We start from the raw sequence: 22,157 nt of genomic DNA on the forward strand, positions 1-22,157 counted from the left end.
TTATGACATAACTATTTAAAAATTTGTTGAGATATGCTCTAATATGTGGTCAACTTTTGTAAATCTTCCATTTATATTTAAAGGAATATGTACATTCCCATTCTTACATATTCATGTGTCCTTGAGATAAAATTGATTCATTGTGTTGTGAACATTTTCTATACCCTATTGATTTTTTTCTTCTACAATCAATTATTAATTGTTGCATGTTAAAGTGTTTCATTATAATGGTATAGTTATTCATTCTTCTATTGAAAATTGTTACCAAAAATTGTTATTCCTTTGAACAAATTTAATATTTTTTTCTTTTTATATTTAAAGACGTTATTTTGCCTTAAAAATCTGTGTAAACAAAAGAGAATATATAGGTATGCTCCATGTCTTGGGGTTTGCATTTACTAATTTAGCTTTTTCCAATGTTTAGTTTCAACATTTCTATGTTGTCTCTTCAGAAAAGCACGGTGCTGGATTTTTTCTTATTTTTCTCTCTCTACTATTTACTGCATATAGTCTATGACTTGCTTTTTTTGTTTAATTAGTGCATTTTAGCTATACTGAATATAATGGGTTTCATTGTGGCATATTTTTACATGCTAATAACATTCATTCCTTTAAAATCATAATTACTCATATGTATTAACTTATTTCTAAATTTTTACCGTGAGAATTTTCTTCCAATGTATCCTTTTTTTTCTAAATCTTGTCTTTTTCTTGTTCCATTTATTTCCCTGTAATTGTCTGAAAATATACACACTAATTCTATTCGTTAGGGATGATATTTCATATATTAACCTTTATATTTAAGAAAATAAAGTTCAGTAATATTCGTATCCTCTTCCTGCATCATATGATAAGAATTTAAGAAAGTAGTAATGTCAGTCACCCTCTCTCCACCTTATATACAATTGTAGTTTGTTATATTGAAGTGTCATATTTTTTATACTAATTTTATTTCATTTCTTTATAAATCTCTATTTTTATTTCAGCTGCTTTTAAGATTTGGTGGGCTTTTTTGGTGTTTTTATTCTGTATTTCTTCTGATATTTGTTTATGTTTGGATTTGTTATGCTACTCTTTCATCAAGTATTTTAACTTTTTAGGTTAAACATAATTATTGTTTTATATCATCTTATTTTTTAAATTTTGCTTTCTTATATCTCAGATCTTATTTCTGGGAACATTTTACTTTGTATAAATGTATGTCTTTTAGAAATTCCTTTCTTAATAGTTTCTGAAAGAAAGTTTGATATTCAAGTCAAAATTTGTTTCTTTCAGGATTTTAAAGTATTGCTGGGTGCAGAGGCATGCACCTGTAATCTCAGCTACTTGAGAGTCTGAAGCAGGATGATGGAAATTTTGAGGCCAGTATGGGTAACTTAGAGAGATCCTATCTCAAAATAAAAGATATAAAGGGCTGGGGATATAGTTCAGCAGTAGTCCCATTCTCCAGAGTTCAATACCCAGTACTGGAGGGTGGGGGAGAAAGAAAGAAAGAAAGAGAGAAAGAAAGACAAAGAAAAAGAAAGAAAGACAAAGAAAAAGAAAGAAAGACAAAGAAAAAGAAAGAAAGAAAGGAGGGAGGGAGGGAGGGAGAATTCTTGTCTTTTAATCACTGAAATTGAAAAGTTATTATACTAATTTTATTTAATTTCTTTGTAAATCTTCTCTATTTTTTTCTGGCTGCTTTTAAGATTTGTTTTTGTTTTGTGTGTGTTTTTATTCTGTATATCTTCCGATATTTGTTTATGTTTGGGTTTGTTATGCTACTCTTTCATCAAAACTGGAAAAAATTTCAGTTAATTATTTTTAATATTTTCCCCTATATCATTAATGTAATTCTGGTTTACATAATAGTAATATTTTTGTTTTAACTTCCATCTATTTTAAGCTTTCCTTGGCATATTTCATTTGTCTTATTTTCTTTTCACTGATAAAATTTATTCAGTTCTTTCAGTACCCAATTCTCTCTTTAGCTGTGCCTAATCTTCTTTATTCCTTGTAATTAATGCAATTTATTTATATGTATTACATAAATTAAATTTGTTTTTATTTTTATAATTAAAATATCTATATGTAATATTAAATTTTATATTTTATTATTATTTATATTTTATATAAATATAAATTATATTAATTATTTATATTTATATTATTATTATTTCTAAATATTCAATGTTAGCTTTTTTTCAAAACAGCTCTTATTTTTTGTTTCTTGCTCCTTAATTATGATTTTAGATTCTTATGGTTACAATAGCAAATTTCCACAAACGTGGTCCTTTAAAATAATAGAAATTTATACTCTTATAGTTTTAGAGGTTAGAAGTTCAAAATCATTATCAATGAGTTAAAATCAAGCTGTTGGCTGGGGCTGATCTGTCCCTCCAGTGATTCCAGGGAAGAATTTATTCCTGGCTTTTTCCAGTTTTTGGTGGCTGGAAAAAGCAAAAAAAAAAAAAAAAAAAAAAAAAAAAAAAAATTCTTTTTCTTTTTTCTTTTTTTTTTAAAAGATGTTATAGGGGCTGGGGATGTGGCTCAAGCGGTAGCGCGCTCGCCTGGCATGCATGGGACCCTGGGTTCGATCCTCAACACCACATAAAAATAAGAATAAAGATATAGTGTCCACCAAAATAAATCAATAAATATTTAAAAAGATGATATAAAACAATAATTATGTTTAATCTAAAAGTTAAAAAACATGGCACTTAAAAATAATAAGCTATACTTGTATATAAGGCAGAAAGTGAGTGATTGATGTTACAGCTTTCTTAAATTCTTCATATGATGCATCCACTTTCTTCATCTCTTTTGTCATATTGGCTTCTTCCTTCTCCTTCCTGCATCAAATGTCCTTCTGGCTTTTTAAACAAATGCATAAGATTTTGGCATTTAGGGTCATCTCTATAATCCAAGATAATCTCATATCAAAATTGTTAATTAATCACGTTGGCAAAGTCTTCGTTTTTCTTCTTGCTCTATAAAGCAACATTCATAACAGAGATTAAGATATGCATATCTTTTATGGGGTCATTATTCAGCCCACCACAATCACAGTGTAGTTCCCTGTTTCATTTCTTTAAATATACTCATGATACTTAATTTGTATTCTGTTTGGTCTTACTAGTAGAAGTGATTGATTCATTTGATTCTCACTGGTGCTGTTTCATTTTGGTTTACAATTCCATTTTAATTTCATGTTTTTTGAATTCCACCAGTAGAATATTTGTGCCTTAGGAAGAGTAGATGTTCATGGGGTCGAAATGGTGTTTGATTTTACCAGGTAACTGAAGATCCACTTTAAATGACAATTCCAGGCTTATTAATATTTAAAACCATGCAAGCAATATTAATTCAGTCCCCAAACTCACATGGTGGCTAGCCATTATGTAAATATTTGGGGAAAGTGTTTTAACCCTCACTAAGAGGGTCATGTGCTTGTGTGGCTTAGAGTTTATTTGAATATTCCTTCTCTGGAATATTCTTCTGGTTTTGAGTCTTAACTTTATGAAGAATTCTCCAATTGTTTCCTATCATTTGTGGTTGCAAGATTTTTTTCTTATAAATGGAAGTAAGAATCTGCATATATCCCCAGATTTTCTAATCTCTCTCTCTGCTCATAATTCATTTCTGTCCTTGCATTTCCCTTACTATCTTTAATGCCACCTTTTTATTTAAAAAAGTATCAGGCTTTTGAGTATGTCTTGTTATTAGAGATTTAAAAGTTTTCATTTGCCAAAAATCAGATTTACCAATACAAAATATTCTCATTCCTACTTTTTTCATTCTAATTTCCTATACTTTGGATTTCCTACTGATGAACAGATAGATGGACAGATAGTCAACCATCCATGTAGAATGCTATAGGAGGTGTCAGAATGTTACCAGAATAACTCCTGACTCTTGAGAACATACTTGAAATTCTCCCATGAAGTACAGATCTGGATAACTTGAAGGCAGTGTTAAAAAACAAACAAGTTCTTTGAATGTATAAATGTATAAAATACCAACTCATATGCTAATGTCTTAAAAAGGAGTTAAAGACCTATGCTTGATAAGTTTGATTGAAAAAAGTGAAAATGGGGTGTTGCCTTCAAGTGACGTTTTCATTGGAGTCCCTAGAGAATGAAAGTCATTAAAAACAAAAAAATACAAATGCTTTCTGATGTATGATGGTATCATCCTGATAAAGTCTATGTTAAGTTGAAAATACTCTAAGTGAAAACACAATTAATACACTTCACCTACTGAACATCATAGTCTAGCCTATATTAAATGCTCCCAGAGCATTTACATTGGCTTGCCTTTGGGCAAAATCATCCAAAGGTTATTTTATAATAAGTATTGAATATATTATATAATTTTGGGGTTCTGTACTGAAAGTGAAAAGCAATGTGGTTTTGCACCATTTTAAAGTCAGAAAAATCATAAGTTCAGCTATCATGAGTCAGGAACTTTTGCAGTTCCAAAGAATGTTGGAAAAATGTTATAAACAAATTCATGGAGAAATCTTTCATCACTCATGATATAGTGTTATGTGGGAGACCAACCTCGCATGTGACTGAGTTAACTCTCCTGGTGGGCAATGTGGTGTCAGGCACCCAAGCTGCTAGACTGCCCCACTCTTCCAGGGTTCCAGTGACTGTGTCTTCCTGCCAGGCCATATTTTCCTACAGCCCATGAGTGGAGCTATGCTCACCTGTTCCTTTGTAATATTACCCCTTGCCCTGTTTAGGATAGAATGTTCCATGGAAGTGCCTTGTGTGTGTCCTCTTCTCTTACTGTGCCCTTGTGTGTGGCCAACCTAGATGTCAGTCAACCTGCTGACAGCAGACATCATGAAGCTGGACTCAGCCCCCTGAAACCTGACCCCTTGCTTCATTTGAATAGCTTCTCCTCAGTAAAAGGGGTCAGCGGCATGCTCTCTTTCTCTCTCTTTCTGTGGACCCTTAAGATCAGAGGAGCTGTCACATCGACCCCAAAGAAAAAGGTATTTGTGTCTCTTGTGTGGTTATTTTGCATAGCCCAGTTAGCCCTGTTCACCTGGAGTGACCTCTGAGCCTTTTAGTCGCGAACAGAAACCCGGCAGTGTTATACTTGCAAAAAATCAGAAATGTTTGTTGATCTGATTGGGATTCATAATTCTGCTGTTAACCATCGTGCCAGATTGCCTCTGATCGCTAATTTTGTTTTTCTCTATTCCTAGGAACAATTTATAAATCACTGTTGCTATTCATTCTATAAAAACAAGCAGGGCTGGGGATATGGCTCAAGCGGTAGCGCGCTCGTCTGGCATGCGCGCCTGGCATGCGCGGGGCGCTGGGTTCGATCCTCAGCACCACATAAAATAAAATAAAATAATGATGTTGTGTCCACCGAAAACTAAAAAATAAATATTAAAAAAAAAATTGGGCTGGGGATGTGGCTCAAGCGGTAATGCGCTCACATGGCATGCGCGGGGCGCTGGGTTCGATCCTCAGCACCACATAAAAATAAAATAAATGTTGTGTCCACCAAAAACTAAAAAATAAATATTAAAAAAACTGGGCTGGGGATGTGGCTCAAGCGGTTGACTGACATCTAGGTTGGCCACACACAGGGGCACAGTAAGAGAAGGGGACACACACAAGGCACTTCCATGGAACATTCTATCCTAAACAGGGCAAGGGGTAATATTACAAAGGAATAGGTGCACATAGCTCCACCCATGAGGCTGTAGGAAGATATGCTATGTCGATTCCGACGATTCGCCCATTGTACAGGGGGGAAGGAGGAGGGGCCGATGGGTTCGATCCTCCGCATCACATAAAATAAAGATGTTGTGTCCACCGAAAACTGAAAAATAAATGTTAAAAAATTTTCTCTCTCTTTAAAAATATTTTAAAAATTCTCTCTCTTAAAAAAACAATAGCAAATATTCAGTGAAATTATAAATTATCAATCTACAGATTAAATTTATTGGCTATGAATGTTGCGTGATATCAGTAGAAGAATGTGAAAATAAAAGAAAAAATACATTGACTTTCTTTGAAATGTATTGCTTTAAATTTATGCTGGGAAGCATATCTAATGATATCTGTTAACCAACCTCCTGGTTTTTTGTTTTTGTTTTTGTTTTTTATTGGAGGAAGAAAAGGGCTTGTCCATCATGAGCTAGGTCAACAGTTTAAAGCATTCACTGAAAAAAAAAAAAAGGAGAAAATTAACACAATTCAAAAAGCTGCAAGAACTCTAAAGCAATGTGACAGTTTAAAGCAGTTCAGTAAAGAAAATGCACAATTATTTCCTATAACTGTCAAATGACCATAACAACCAGTCTATATAATGTCGAATAGAATCAATCTGAATGCGAATAAGATCTGTCCAACTGCATAATTCAATTTCCCACAGGAAAAAAAATCTTTCTTTTTTATTCCTCTCACATATTCAAAGAGTTTTGTTTTCTACCTTATTATCTTTCATTCATTCCATCTCTTCGTAGTTCCAACCCACGTTTCCCAAATCACTTGGCAATAATACACACACACACACACACACACACCATAAATACACACACTTGGGAACTTAATTTCTAGGAAAATGACCACTTCACATGACACAAATCTTCAGTCTTCTGAGTGACCCAGGTGCCTTCCTCAGTGGCCTACTGCCCATCTCCAGGCACTTACTCACAGGCACTCTGGGGTCCAGCCATTTATAACAATTTGAATCTCCCAATGAACCCATGCTTCCATAACTTTCTGTAACTATACTTGGCTTAGTCTGTATTAGAAAGATTTTTTGTCCCCTTATTCAAAAACCCAACTTCTCTAATTCTTCTAATTAGAATTCTTCTAATTCTTTTTTTTTTTTTTTTTGGTATCAGTCATTGAACTCATGGGCCCTCAACCACTGAACCACATCCCCAGGCCTATTTTGTATTTTATTTATAGACAGGGTCTCACTGAATTGTTTAGCACCTTGCTTTTGCTGAGGCTGGCTTTGAACTTGCAGTTCCCTTATCTCAGCTTCCTGAGCTGCTGGAATTACAGGCATGTGCGACCACACCTGGCTCATAATTCTTAAAGATTCAATTTTAAAAAATTGTTTTCTTTGTGAAGGCTTTCCTGAGTTTTTATATCATGAAATATGTTAATATAAAATTAGGTTCTTCAGATATGGGAGTGTAGCTAAGGGACAGAGTGCTTGCCTCCTGGAAGGTCCTGGGTTTGATCCCCAAGTACTGCAGAAAAGAAATTAGGTTTTCAAATTGTTGTATAAAGTATTATTCTGTTAAGCACTCAAATAAATATTTTTTTAGTGTTAATTGTTATGCTTTTATTATAATGCATATTAAAACTATTCTGTTTTTTTTTTCATTTTGACATAACAGTAAAACATTGGTTTGGGAATAAATTGATTTTATCTTAAAAATAAATCAATTTAAATAGAAATATTAAATAAGTAGCAACTCATTTGGATGTCTCAAAATGGCATATAAATGATCATACTTTGAGAAAGTTCCGATATATTACTAGCTTAACACCTGACAACGAAGTAAAAATTGTTATGCTCAACATGAACACCAGACGGCGCCAAATCACAAGCACTTTCAAACTAGCATGTAAATGATGACTTTATTTCAATGGTAAATTCGATGATAACAGCTATAATTTCTTGATTATCTATATTGTTCTAAGCATTTTCTCAGCAATTTACATAAATAAACTTGTCTCTCACAATATGCCTTAGAATTACCTATTATTATCTTTGTTTTATAGATGAGATTATTTCAGATAATAACAATGTTTTACTGTTTTGTTTCAATTTGCATTTAACATGCATTTAATATTGTTCCATGCACTATGCTGGGTTTGGTATAGATTATCTCAGTTATAATTTGTAGTATCCCTGTCAATTATTTTGTTTTATATTCCTTGTTTGTAGATGAAGAAGTTGAAATTTAGAGAGATCACTTAATTTACTTGAGAGCAAATAGTAATGTAGTTATTGGTGGAGATGAGCCTATTCAGTGCTATAGCTGCCCATTTCACTGTCAAATAACCTCAGCAAGATGTCAGAATAATATTTTTCTCTTTATCTCTTCCTGCTCTTTTTCTTATGCATTAAATTTACATCTAATATAGTAACTTTATATGTCATATAGCTATTATGATAGGTTAATGTTTTAAAGGCAATCCACATATAAACAACAATAATGTTCACACAAGCAATGGAAATTTATTACAATGTCTTTCTTTTAAGTTTATATGCCTATATCTGGTAAGAAAAATGTCCTTACTTATGTATATTTATCAAAAAATAAGGATGAGAAGGAACCACTAGACTTCAATAAATTCACCACTGTGAATTTTACCATATTATATGTTCATTTCATGAGATAATAAAATGACTTATAATAAAGTAAATACAAGTTAAAAATAAATAAGGATTTGTTGACTACAGGCTCTGGGTCATTTCAGAAATGCAAGAGTCAAACTCCATTGTATCAGGACCCAGAGAGTCCTGAGAACAAGAGAGCCTCTTTAATAGAAAGAGAGATTCTAGGACAATGATTATAATTATGGCTTTAAAACTATTTCTGATTCCTCTATCAGTGCATATCACTAGAACATAGAGTGTTCACCACAAGAATCCTGCATTTTAGCATTTCCATTAGCAATACCAGAAAAGAAATTCAAATTGTGAAATTGAAAATGTGACCATAGTCCTTCATTAGAATATTTATTTTACTAATAAACTAACTGGGAAAAAAAAAAAAAAGCAGAACAGCCCAGGTTCCTGACTGCAAAGATAACTAAAGAATTGAAGCATTTTCCTTTGTAAGGTTTTCTCCCTATAATTTGTTCTGGGACTTTAGAACAGGCTATTAATTCTGACAAAACTTTCTATCCTTGGCCACCAGAGTGTCCTCTACATTGAGGGAAGCTTTTTGGTCTATAGTAATAAAAAAATAAGATCTTACTAAGTGCTTTTTGGTCTTTAGAAATAATAAATAAGATCTTACTAAGTGCAAGAAGTTATAACTAATATGAGGAGCTCGATATTTAGAATTTAGGCCATAAAAGTTTGCTGTCTGATTAATAAAAAACACACTTGTTTTAATGAGGAACTTTGAAGTGACTGGAGGGTAATTTGCACCATGTGGCCTCCTCCTAAAGGTCTGGCAAGACATTTGTGGGTATAGTGCACCCACTGAGCCTATAACAGGCTGATTTTGCCCTTCCCTCTGAGACTGCCTGGTGCTGTCCATCTCCTGGCTGTCCAGGTAGATTTGGAACTCTTCAAGAGCCCTTCCAGCCTCACCATCTCCTTCTACCTTTGTTCATGCCCAGAGTGGTTATTGGTTCCCTAGGAGTGCTGTAACAATGTGCCATAGATGATGTGGCTTAAACAAACAAACCAAAAAAAATATTTTCTCACAGTTCTGTAGGATAGAAGTACAAGATCAAGGTGCCAGCAAGGCTGGTTTATGCCCAGGCTCTCTCTGTGGCCTTCTTTCCCCTATATCTTCACATGCTCTTCCTCTCTGTGTGTTTGTGTCCTAACATTTTATTATGAGAACAATAGTCATATAGAATTAGGGCCCACATCTAAAGACCTCATTTTAACTTAATTACCTTTTTCAAGACTCAATGGTCACATTGAGATTACCAGGGGTTAGGACTTCAGAATATGAATTTTGGGGGAAATACAATCCATCTCATAATAAGGGTTGAGAATTGTAGTAGGACCGTTGCCTGAACTAATGTCTCCTTTTTCTCCCTATTTACTGCAAGGTTGAAAGGTGGTAGCAGTAACATTCTACACATATTTTAATCTCTCTTTTTTCACAGTAGGGCTTCTATGGACCCTGTTACTTTTGGAACCAGAAAATTATTATTTTTAAATTTTATTTTACATTATTTTTTATTTTGCCAAAATATAATTTACAAACAAATTATAACCTTATCTGTATGTTATGTATCTACAACTACATGTACACATATGTGTGTGTGTGTGTATATATATACACACACACACACACAAACTCATGGGAATGGTATGGTAAGCCAGCTCTCTGCCGCACTCCCCTAACCTCAAAATCCTCTGTTTTTGTAGAGTTTGCCCATTTCTGTAGTGTAAATGCCATCATTTTTGCAGATTTCAAACTGCTGACTTGATGTTACTGAACATTGTCTGTAAGAGATGAACCTTTGCAAACTGATAGAAGCCCATGCACAACTTTCCTTGCCAAAAATGTCTGTGGTATTGTCTTATTCTTTCCTTTGTTATCCTTATCCCTACAAATTCAGTATTGATCCTGCTCATGCTGCCTCTCATTTCCTTGGCTCATCTTTCCACTCCAGTTACACAGAAGCAGTCTCTTGCTAGCAAGTATACTGAGGCAGCAGCTTAGCTCTGATTTCCTCTTAGAATTCTCTGCCTCTACTTCACATGACATCCCAAGGAGACTATTAAACCCTGGAGATTCATGTGGAAATGCAGGCATATGAGGGAGTCATTGCTCCATCCAACCCTTGCCAAATGGGGACCAGAGTTGGTGATAATTATCTCCAGTCTGCAGGGAGGGCGATTCTGAGGCAAACTGTGTGGTGCTTCAGAGGTCCTGTGGGACTGAGGCACAGTTGCACAAAGGGACCTTTGATAATGTATCCTTCCTCAGCACTTCCTCCATTCCCCATCCCTCATTTCTGTTGTTTGGATTCACATCCTCTCTCCCCCAAAATTATTACCTCCAAACAAGATCTAATCTTGGGCTCTGCCATTCTGGAGGGGGTACAGCCTGATAGGCTGTTCCTGATGCTGCAATGTTTTGATGAGACATAATTGCCATCAACATCGCTGAGCAGGTTGTTAATTAAATTTTGTCTACAAATACTTAAATTGCTTCCTCTTTAGTTGAAATCCAAATGAAGAGTAATTGGCTTAGATTGTAACTTTTAGAAAAGAAAAAAGCTATGTGACAATATCCAAATGTGCATTAAAAAAAGAAAATTCTTTAGAGACAGTGGTATATAAAATCATTTGTCTCAGCCATATTCTATTTAAAAGGTTTATATACCAGCAAATTATCATAGAGAAGTGCAAATAGATTTACTCAGTAATCTATGGATTTCTTCTGATCACATCCACAAAATATGAGTTCATAGTGAAAGTAAAAGGTCTAAGAACACACAAAATTCTTATGTAGTGTTTGAAATAGCTATGGAAACACTGGTCATCATATTACAATAGCAAAATATTGTGATAAAGCACATTCAGAAGTAAAAGGAAAAAATAATGAACTCAGAGGGTGGTAATAACCCACATTCCTTCTGAGTTACAGACTGGGTTATATTATTTTCAGCTCAAGTTTGAATTATTTAAGTATAATAAGACAGCTAATTTTGGTGAATGTAATTCTTGTGTTTTATTTTTGTTTTATATAATCAGGAATTAAAATCTAATATAGATCCATATTTAAATTACCAGCTCAAATGAAATAAAACCATAAAGACTTTAAGTGCATACAATAAAGTTCAATTAATAAGACAAATACAAATTTAAAATCTTCTGTAAAACTGTAATGGGAAATACCCAAGTATATAACCAGATGAGTATATTTAATTTAGGTTTAGAAAAACAATAATTTCATTTTTTCCAACTTTCAAAAAGAATCTGAACACAAATGAAAGCTATGTAAATATAAGAATTTAGAAAATGCCAAAAGAATAAAAAAGAAAATAAACATTGTATCTTATTTGGGTGTAGAAGGATCTATTTTTCTTCTTTTGTGTGTATACATAATTTTAAAAAAATTTTAAACAATTTCATTATCCAATTGGCATTACCTTTATATTTGAAGTATTCTAGGATGAGCTTCCATTCATGTATAAATCATTATTATAATCAGGTTAAGGAACATTTTCCAGAAAGTTTTTATCTTTGCTGTTTTCTGTTCCTAATAACACTGTGCCTCAGACTAAGACAGCTATAAAGAAAAGATCTAGCTGAATGTGATGGCACACAACTGTAATCCCAGTAACTTGGGAGGCTGAAACAGGAGGATGGCAAGTTCAAAGCCAGCAACTTAGCGAGGCCCTCAGCAACTTAGTGAGAGACTTTGTCTCAAAAAAAAAAAAAAAAAAATCAATAAATAAAATGGTCTGAGGATGTGGTAAAGTGCCCCTGGATCCAATCTCCAGCATCCCTTTCCTCCCCAAAAAATGAAGAAAGAAAAGGTGTATTTTGGATCAAAATTTTGTACATCTCCAAGGGACTGCATCTGTTGATGGTTTTCTTATTGAAAACCAGAGCATCAAATGGCAAGAGACATGCGTGTGTGTGTGTGTGTGTGTGTGTTCCTCTTCTTTTAAAGTCATTGATATGCAATTAAATTGGGGGTGTCCACACTGATAAATTTACCTAATTCTAATCAATTCCCTCCCTCTAAACATCATAGTTGGAATAAAGTTCCACCCTCTTAATATCACGCAATAGGAATTAAATTTTGACATGTCTTCAAAGGGGACAACCCTTTTATAGGAATTTGTGAATTCCTATAAAAATCAAAAGCAAGTTACATGCATCTAATACATAATGGCACAGAGTAAACATCTCCATTTCACAAGGGATAAAAAGGCATAGAAAGAAGGAATGGGACCAAAGAAAGACGAAAATTCAGCTAGGCAAACAAGTCCTGTAGCTGTACATTTGGCATCTTAGGCACATGACATCATGATGTTCTCTCCAAAGGCTCGTGTAACTGCCCCTACTGACTTGTTGGTTGCAGTCCACATGGCCTTTCTTTTGGCTTATTCTGCTTTATGCCTGCAACTTTCTTTGGCACACATTCCACAGTACTGTCATCTCTTAATTTTGAGGGATCTCTACTATAGCTTTGACTTCCTTCTCACTTCTTCATGCATCACCCTCTCAGGGCAGCCTGCAGAGACACCAAACCTGCTCCACCTTTCCTGGCTTCATAGGTCTTCATTTGAAAGATCAGTGGAAAACCTTCATGACCTCCTAACTCCAGCATCCTCCTGCATTTCTGCACAGTGAGCACCACAGAGTATACGCTAAGGTCTGCACCTTCTTGAGCAATAGCCAAATCTCCTGGGACCATGACTGCAGCAGCCCCTGAATGCCTGTGTGGCTGAGCATAATGAAACAAATTCCTATGTCCCCTTTTGAAAACATGGTGCCCCTGTGGTCTCTTCCCAAATGATGATTTACCTTTACAACCTTGAGCCTAAGATGGGTATGGTCTTGCCAATTCCTGAGTTATCCTCAAGCCATCTCTCCTATTGTTTCTGGTAAAGAATTTAGCATCCCTTTAGTGGCTGTAATCTCTTAACAACCACATCTTCCATATCCCCTGCTTTATACACACTTTTCTAGCCAAACTGCAAGTTTTTAAAATTTTTCAGCTCTGCTTTATGCTCCTGATTATCAGAGTAAACTTAACTAAAAGCTGCCAGCAATAACCATGACACTCCTGAATGCTGTACTGCTTGGAACGTTCCTCCATCAGATTAATTAGTCCATCATCTTTAAATTTAGTCTTATAGAAATTCTCAGAACCTGAGCAAAATATAGACAACTTCTTTGCCAGAATATAACAGGAATGGCCTGTAGTCCAGTTTCCAATAGAGTCCTCCTTCTCGCCTGAAACTTCATGAGCCCAGATTTTACTATCCACGGTCTGATTGGCATTGTGGTCTTCTGAGCTCCCACCAGAACATCGCATTAAGCCTTGCTTACAAAATTCTAAAGCTTTTCCAGCTTGCATCTCTCATCTTTTAAAAATTCTTCCCACAAACTCCAAAAAGCTCCAAGGGCTTCTGAACCACATGGTAGGTTAGTCACAGCAACAACACCACTTCTCAGTACCAATTTGTGTTTTTGTCCAATTTTTCATTGCTGTGACATAAAGATCTGACATGAACAATTTTAGAGGAAGAAATGTTTATTTGGCACTCATGGTTTCAGAGGTCTCAGTCTCTTAAGCTGACTCCAAAGAGTGAGGCAGAACATTATGGAAGAAGCGTGTGGAGATGGAAAGCAACTCAAGACATAGCCACCAGGAAGCAGAGGGTTCTGCTCACCAGGAACAAAATATCTCAAACTTTTGATGTGGTCCCATAGATCCTTTAAATTCTTTTCATTTTCTGTCAATCTTTTTTTTTCTTTCTTGTCTTCAAACCGAATGATTTTTAATTGATTGATCTTCAAGTTTACTCTTTACACTTCTATCTCCATTGAACCTGTTTATTGAATAGTTTATTTCAAAGATCAAATTTTTCAGTTTTAAAAAATTCTCATTTGGTTCTTTTAAAAGTAATTTCTAGTTCTCTGCTGAGATTTCCTTTTTTTAATCCATCTCCCTTTTGCCAAGTCTCTCCTCTCAGGTCCCTGCCCTCACACTCCAGGCTGATCTGCCTACATTCTGTGGTTTTTGAAGGCCGGAACCAGGACCAGGCTTCTGTTAGCATTTTAGCAGCTGTGCCCTCTGCAACTGTGCCTGGGGTCAAACCACTGGAGAATAAAAACCAAGCACCTTCCCACTATGGGGATTGGTTCTGCACATTTTGATTCTTCCACAATTTGCCTGGTTTTGCTTACTTTTTTTTAGCATTTTCAGGTGTTTTGTCTTTTATTTTGTGGGGGAAAGGGGTCTGCTGTCAGGGTGTCACATCTCCTTGCAGAACCAGAACTCTTTGGGAACTTTCATTTTTGCTTCAAAAAACAAATTTTATATAGAGGAATAAAAATCAGATGCAAAGCATTGGCATTTCATCATAAAAAGGATGACTTCTTGCATGAAGTACATTTGTTCAACCTTAAAAAAGTTTGGGGGTTGATCTGGAAACTGTTCTTGGTTATTTGAGTGACAGCACCAAGTGAAGTTGAAATGGTCATCTCAGAATAGGCTTCAGAAGCCATCTCAATGCTACGGTATTTTCCCATTTCTATTCCTGGTGGCGTATCCAATGGATTCATCATTGCAGTTCCCAGGTCTTTATTAAAATTTCCCTTGTGCAGAAGATAAGTAGTAGGGATGATGATGATGATGATGATGATGATGATGATGATGATGATGATCTGAAGAACTCTTAACAAAGATATGAGAGATGTTTGATGTTGTTCCCTAGTGACATGGTTGGCTGTTCAAAATGATATGTGAAGTATTCCAGTGGAAACCTCAAATTGCCTCCGGTGACCTTAAAAACCAATTGCATTTTCTTCTTTTTATTTTCATAGTCTAACACTGAGCAAAGTTTGAGTTCAAAGTAATGGAAGATGAGAACAATTGTATCAATCATTTTAAAAATGCAGTTCATTTAACAAAACACCACCAGTAGCTAGTCACATAGTAGATCTTTAATAAATAATCATGAGGAAGCAACTCTGAGAAGAATGCGATGATTCTGAGTGCTTGTTGGTGGCTCCAGGAAATTTTGCAGTGGTGTGTGGGATGTTTAGTTCAGATTTCTTCCTTGGAAGACTGAATGGTTCTAGCAGTGAGCTAGCAACATGACCCCATGAGTTCTTTGAGCAGCCTTTATTCCCCTTGCTCAGGATTCCAGCTTCTGGCCGCCTGGAGTTAATTGCAGCTGCCAGCTTTTCCTGCAGAGCCTGCTGCTTTTTATGGTCAGAGGAGATAAACAGAGGCGCAATAGGAGATCTATTTCTGGGTGTTGAAAGAGCCTCTGTGCCCACTGGTTGAGGGGGAAATCATCCAACCTCCCCCATGGCATGCCTGTACTATTTCCTAGGGCTCTCCTCTTCAGACTGGCACTTCCTGTCCCTAATTTAAATAGCAGATAGGCTAAGAGAAATAAAATAAGTCTTAAAAAGTCTAAAAGTATGAACCCATGTCTAACTTGGCAAACCGAAATTCCAATTTGGCAAGCCAATACGTGTTCATTCAATGTTGAATTCATGGTCAATATAGAAAATATATTCATTTGTGCGGCGGTGGGGGGGGGTCACAATTACTACCCAGCTGTGGTCAATAACATTCTCTGGGTCAAGAGTGACTTGCTTGAGGGAAGGAAGGAGGGAGTTTCCATTCACTGAATACTACTTTGGGCCTCCTGTGTGATTACAGTATCCGCAGTATATTTATTCCCTTTATGTAGTTGTTAAAGCAAAATTGAATGTCATAAAATTGTGAAAGAGGCTTATACTTGCGCTAGTTTGATTTTATTATACATTATTAGTCATACATTGTGGTATAGCACTCTAGAGAGCTGGTTGTCCCCTCCCCAACACTGAAGATGGTTTGAGCAGCTGGACCAGCGCAATAGCCTAGGAGCCGGCAGTAGGAACCAGGCTTTAGACACCTGAGCCCTGCTCATTTCACTACCCCAAACCATCTTGTTTATGTGATGTAAGTTTCTTGATTGGGGACACAAGCCAAGAACAAAATCCTAGTTAAAATAGTAGCATCAAGAAAAAATATCTTTGTTAACAATGATATTAGTGTCTGAAAAGAAACAGTCATATGCTAATAAATAATACACTTTTAAGAGCCTTTTCCTTATTATAGAAATGCATAGTATAGGAGATAGACATATTTGATTCCAGCTCTAAAAAGTAAATGTGCTGCTCAAATGATTTTCTAACGAAACAGAATCTGCTTACATTGTGATTTAACAACTATTTAGAATCATTTAAATTAGTTATGATCACTTTCACAAATAGGATGGTGTTTTAAAATTTAATAATGTAGAAACAGGCTGTGGAAGATTAGGTGACTTTCAAATTCTAATATAAGATATTGCTGTCTTTGGACTGAAACAAGCAATTATGCACTTTCTGGAAAGGAAATAGCACCTGTATCTAATTGACTGCATGTCCCAGCACCCTTCAGCAACAGAGAATATGTGGTGGGTTTTGCAACATGGAGCCTGGAGGGCTCCCTGGACTGTTTTGTGGTTTGTGTTAGGGCCCTTGCTTTTGTAGGGATGGCTACACACTGTCTCAGTCTTCCAGAGAATTCCATAGAGGAAAGAAGGGAAAGTATTCTTTCTTTTTTTTTTTTTTTTGCTACCTTTATTTTATTTATTTATTTTTATGTGGTGCTGAGGATCGAACCAGGGTCTCGCACGTACTAGGCAAGTGCTGTACCGCTGAGCCACAACCCCAGCCCTTCTTTAATTCTTTAAATAATATTTGTTAAGTGATCGATGACTGTGTGTCACTGCTGTGGTTATCAAGGTAGCACATACAAGGCGTTTAAAACTCACAACAACCTTTAACTAAAAATCTATTCTGATTTTATAGATTCTGAGAGGTACAGGGAGGTTAATTACCTTGTCCGAGGTCCCTGAGATAGAACGTGAAACCAACATTTGTGGGACCAAGTCTATGATCTTTGTTTAATGCCTGGGTCTTTCAACTGTAATCCCTAAACTATCATCTCCTTAAATCTCTTATTTCCAAATACAGTCACAATCTGAGATTCCATGGGTTAGAACTCCAACATATGAATTAGGAAAGAATCCAATTCAGCACTTAACACCACCCTGGGGAAAGTGGAGGCACTACAGGTAAAGGAAGGCCCAGGAAGGGAGGCAACTTCCAGAAGTTAGGAGGGGGAACAAAACAGAGCCACCTTCAGAGCTGCCAGAAGGAGCCAGAAAGTGCCTAATTGCTTGTTTCAGTCCAAAGGAGACAGACTTGCTGATGCTGATTTCAGACCTCAGGCCTCAGATCTGTGAGAAGACTTTAAGCCACTGAGTGTGTGGTACTTTACTTAGGAAACCTATAATGTCAATATGACTGCCTTGTCCAGTGGTGACTTGTAGAGTCCTCAACAGATGCGCCCATGGTGATGTACCTGGCTGGGTACAGACAGGAAGGCATCCTGCAGGAGAAGATGCTGGGTCATAGGACTATGGAGACTTGAAGTTAGGAGGAAGTGGAGGTAGAGAAGCATCTTACACAAAGATGAAGTGGTTTGACATTCCCAGTCTGGGTCTGAGAAATACTAGAACTGAGTAGTTTGAACTAATTTTAAAAGTAGGTTGCATAATTTCACAGGAGAAGAAATACAAATAGTCAACAAAAATATGAAAAAATGTTCATCATCTCTAGCAATTAAAGAAGTGCAAATTAAAACTACACTGAGATTCCATTTCACTCTCATCAGAATGGCAATTATCAAGAAAACAAGTCAAAATAAATGTTGGAGAAGATGTGTGGGGAAAGGTCCACTCATACATTGCTGGTGAGACTGCAAATTGGTCCAACTACGCTGGAAAGCAGTGTGGAGATTTCTTAGAACAGTTGGAACGGAACCACCAGTGGACCCAGCTATCCCACTCCTTGGTAGAAACAGGACTCAAATGGTAGAAACCCAGAAGACTCAAAATCAGCATACTACAGTGATGCAGTCATCTCAATGTTTATAGCAGCTAAATTCACAATAGCCAAGCAATGGAACCTACTTAGGTGCCCTTCAACAGATGACTGAATAAAGAAAATGTGGTATATATTTATATAATAATGGAAAATTACTCAGTCATAAAGAAGAATGAAATTATGGCATTTTCCAGGAAATGGATGGAACTGGAGACTGTCATGCTAAGAATAAGCCAATTCCAAAACACCAAAGGCCAATGTTTTCTCTGATATGTAGATACTAAACACAATAAAGGAAGGGGGATGGAAGAATAGATGTTCATTGAATAAGACAAAGGGAATGAAGAAAAGGGAGAGGGGATGAGAATAAGAAAAACAGCAGAACTAATTGGATGTAACTTTCCTATGTTCACATATGAATACACAACCAGGATAATTCCACACTATGTTCAACCACAAGAATGAATCCTAATTAGAATAAGTTATACTCCATGTATGTGTAATATGCCAAAATACATTATACTTTCATGTATGTCTAAAAATAACAAATAAAAAAAAATTAAAAGTAGGTTGCATAGGTCCAAATTTAAAAGCTGAAAGAGGCCTTCGAGATTGCTCTTGCACTCTTTCATTTTTATATCAACATCTGGGCAGGTATCAGAGAACAAACTAGTGAAAACATTCAAGACAGAAATCTATCTCCCAAGCATTATCTAATATTCTTTCCACTAGACCAGGGTTGCAGCCTAGCCTTTTCTTGAATGCATATATAGCATATTTCTTAAAACAGAGCAAGGGGCACAAAACATATTTACTTAAAGAGTAATTAACTGAATAAATAATATTTAATAAAATTTGAAAGAATGAATGTCAGAGAGAAAATAACCATTGGTTGTAGGTGTGCTTTCAGATACACTGTTTCACTTGATGGGGACAATTCAATGTTATTATTTCCTAATTCCCAAGGTCTTTTTCAAAACTGCAAGTGTTAAGAAGTTTGGGTAACTTGCCTCGAATTTCCTGGTTAATCAGAGAAGGACTCTGAAAAGCAATCTAGTGCTGTGGCTTCAGACTTCTGAACTCTGGGTTCAGATCTCAGTTCAGGACCCTTCCAGACTGTGACAGGGGGCAAGCTATTCATTTTTGGTCAAATGTTAATGAATAATGCAGCCACTGTAATTTCCAGGACACCCTGATGTAGTGCAAAGGAATTTGCTTTGGAATTTGAATCAGGCTGGCATTATGTCTCCATCCTGTTTCACTTTCTTCATCTTTGAAATGGGAATGGTATTTAACTCATAAGGTTATGAAGATTCAAAAAAAAAAATTATATGCAACCCTGAAGATTTCTGCTCATTATATCCACTTGGCAAATGAAAATTCTTTCCACCTTTCACCCCTACCCTCCTACAGGGGTCTTGCTGGTTACTGCAAGGTTAGTGATCCCTTTTTGCTAACCTATCTTCTTCTTCTTCTTCTTCTTTTTTTTTTTTAAATTTTTTGTAGAGAAACTCACAGCATTTTATTTGAGTTAGTCTATTTCATTCAATCATCTGCCACATTGTTCTGGGCACCATTAGTATTTTTGTCATTATTAGTGTCAATTTGGAGACAGCTATGCTTTAAAAAAAATCTGGATTGGATCTCCATAATGCTTAACTCCTGGTCAATTATTTTTTCTTTACTTTTTATTTTTTTTTCTTTTTCTCCAAGAGAAAAAAAAAAGACTGAGATATATTTGCAAAAAAGTTATCTCCACTAAAAACAATTCATAGCTCTGATCTCTCATGGGGGCTTTCTTTTTGGGGAGAGTTGTTTCTTATAAATGTTTGCTAATACAACAACCTGCCCAAGGAATCATAAAGGGAAATGAGAAATAGCTTCCAGAGAAAAGCAGATGCTTTTCACAGAAGGAGCCCTAATGTCTCCTAAGTGTGATGGCGCCATTCTGCCAAGGTAAAGGGACAGAGATAGGGGACATCTCTCCCCAAAGGCCAGTAGTAATAAAGTACATTCAGGTTAATCAGGGAGGTAGTAACCAGCTGGAAAACCCAGAGGTTAGCATCTCTAGAGAGGAATGTGGGTGTGACTGAGTAAGCTAGGGCTGGATGAAGAAAGTGACAGATAGTGGGAGAGTGGGGAACAATCCACGTTTCCCCAGAGGACCCACAGAAAGATGCCACCACTACTGAAGGCATCTTGTGCTGTAGTAGGAGACGAGGGTACACAGAATGAATGATACAGAACAAGTAGAAAGCTAAGTGCTTCCCTCCTTTCTCAATAACACTGGAGGAGAACCACCTGATGCACAGGTGGGAACAGGTGCCCCGGGGAAAAGGATAGCTGCCTGAGTTGTGGCCCTGAATTGAAGGTGCAATCTAGCAGTGGCCATCACACTCTGTCTACCACAGAGTACTGTGTCCCTGGGGCCGTGTGTAGGGAAGGATCACTGCTGGCTGGCAGCATCAGGGAGACCCGGCCCTGGTCCTCTGCTCTGGGTTCTCGGCAGGTCCTTTGGGCCTTTACACAATTGCTTAGTTGAGGAGATAAGATCCTGTCTCACAGGTGTCTAACAAATATATTATGGAAGTGTCATTTCATTTTGGTTCAGAAAGGCGAGAACAAATTTAGAAGAGATGCTTTACTCAGAAACAGGGAGCACAGGCCCACCAGCAAGCAAATCTAGTACTCCTTTCAGCCCTGAAGACAGAGAGGGACCAGCACAGCCAAGGGCCTCGGAGGGGGAGGCTGCAAGTCTGCTGCCATTCAAGTTTTCTGCAGACCTTGGAAAACCAAGTTATTCTTATTTCTTTCTTAGGTAATAACTAGTCTACACAAGCTCAACCAGAGCATACGGAAGAAAAATGAACATTGAGGGGGTCTTAAATACCTTTGTAGGACAGACACTTTTAGAAATGTAGAAAGATCATCAAGTAAACATAGCACCCCTCAAAAGAGAGCCTGAATGTGAAAGTGGAGAGGAAGTTTTGGCTTTCTCCTTTAACTGTGTTTTTGGCACTTTGGCCTGTAAGCAATCAAGATAGAGAGAGATGCTATCCCAAAGAGGAAAGCCTGCAGGAACCAGAGTAGTTGAGCGGGACTGTCTGTGATTCCTTTATACTTGCACAACACCATGGCATACAAGGACTCTCCCACGTGAATCAGCCAGGCAAGCCAATACCCATTTTGCAGGAGGGTGTGATGGTGGCTCACCAAATACTGAGTAAAGTAGCCCAGGGGTCCAAGACTCTGATAAGGGACACTCTGGGGCCAGAGGACAACCCACGTGTAGTAGCCAAAGGAGAGGGTGATGACTGTGAACCAGAACAGACTGCCCCTCCGGAAGTAGGCTGCACCATCTGCTACAGTCGCCATCACTGCAGCATCTCCAGGGGATTGCGCGGCCACACAGTTCAGCGCGGGGGTGGGCCTAACCTATCTTCTTAAGTTTCCCTTCCTTTTCTCTCTTCCCTTTCATCTCTTTCCAGTCTTTTTCTTTTGGGTTACGTTCAAAATGAAATGTAGAAAAGTGAACAGATAAATGGAAGATGTAAGCAAGATACTTTAGGTAGCTGCCTTCCAACCTCTTCAGAAACATTAAACTTATTAAACAACAACAAAAAAAGTATTTATCCTTCAAGCACGCAGATAACGGAGACCGCCTCGGATTGTGTTGTCCCCACATAGATGCTGCTGCCTGGGAATTGCTCCCCTTGCTCTTCATCCTGGGTGGAGATCCGTCCTCCCTCCAGATCCAGCTTTGGGCAGGGAACCGCTACAGAGGTGGCGAAGAGCGCTCCACAGGC

The 22,157-nt window shown here is 36.8% G+C and overlaps 1 protein-coding gene across 1 annotated transcript; it reads right to left on the reverse strand.

Annotated features, from left to right (window-relative positions):
• Nucleotides 1–21,351: 21,351 nt before the first annotated feature.
• LOC143402341 (transmembrane protein 254-like) lies at nucleotides 21,352–21,726 on the reverse strand. Its single transcript, XM_077109549.1, has one exon. The coding sequence runs from the start codon at nucleotides 21,724–21,726 to the stop codon at nucleotides 21,352–21,354; it is 375 nt and encodes a 124-aa protein (XP_076965664.1).
• Between the last annotated feature and the right edge of the window lie 431 nt (nucleotides 21,727–22,157).

Source organism: Callospermophilus lateralis, chromosome 6 (assembly GCF_048772815.1).
Source record: "Callospermophilus lateralis isolate mCalLat2 chromosome 6, mCalLat2.hap1, whole genome shotgun sequence".
Classification (NCBI taxonomy): Eukaryota; Metazoa; Chordata; class Mammalia; order Rodentia; family Sciuridae; genus Callospermophilus; species Callospermophilus lateralis.

Excerpts from the sequence above, each read along its gene's own strand:
- LOC143402341 (XM_077109549.1), bottom strand. The coding sequence starts at position 21,726 with ATGGCGACTGTAGCAGATGGTGCAGCCTACTTCCGGAGGGGCAGTCTG.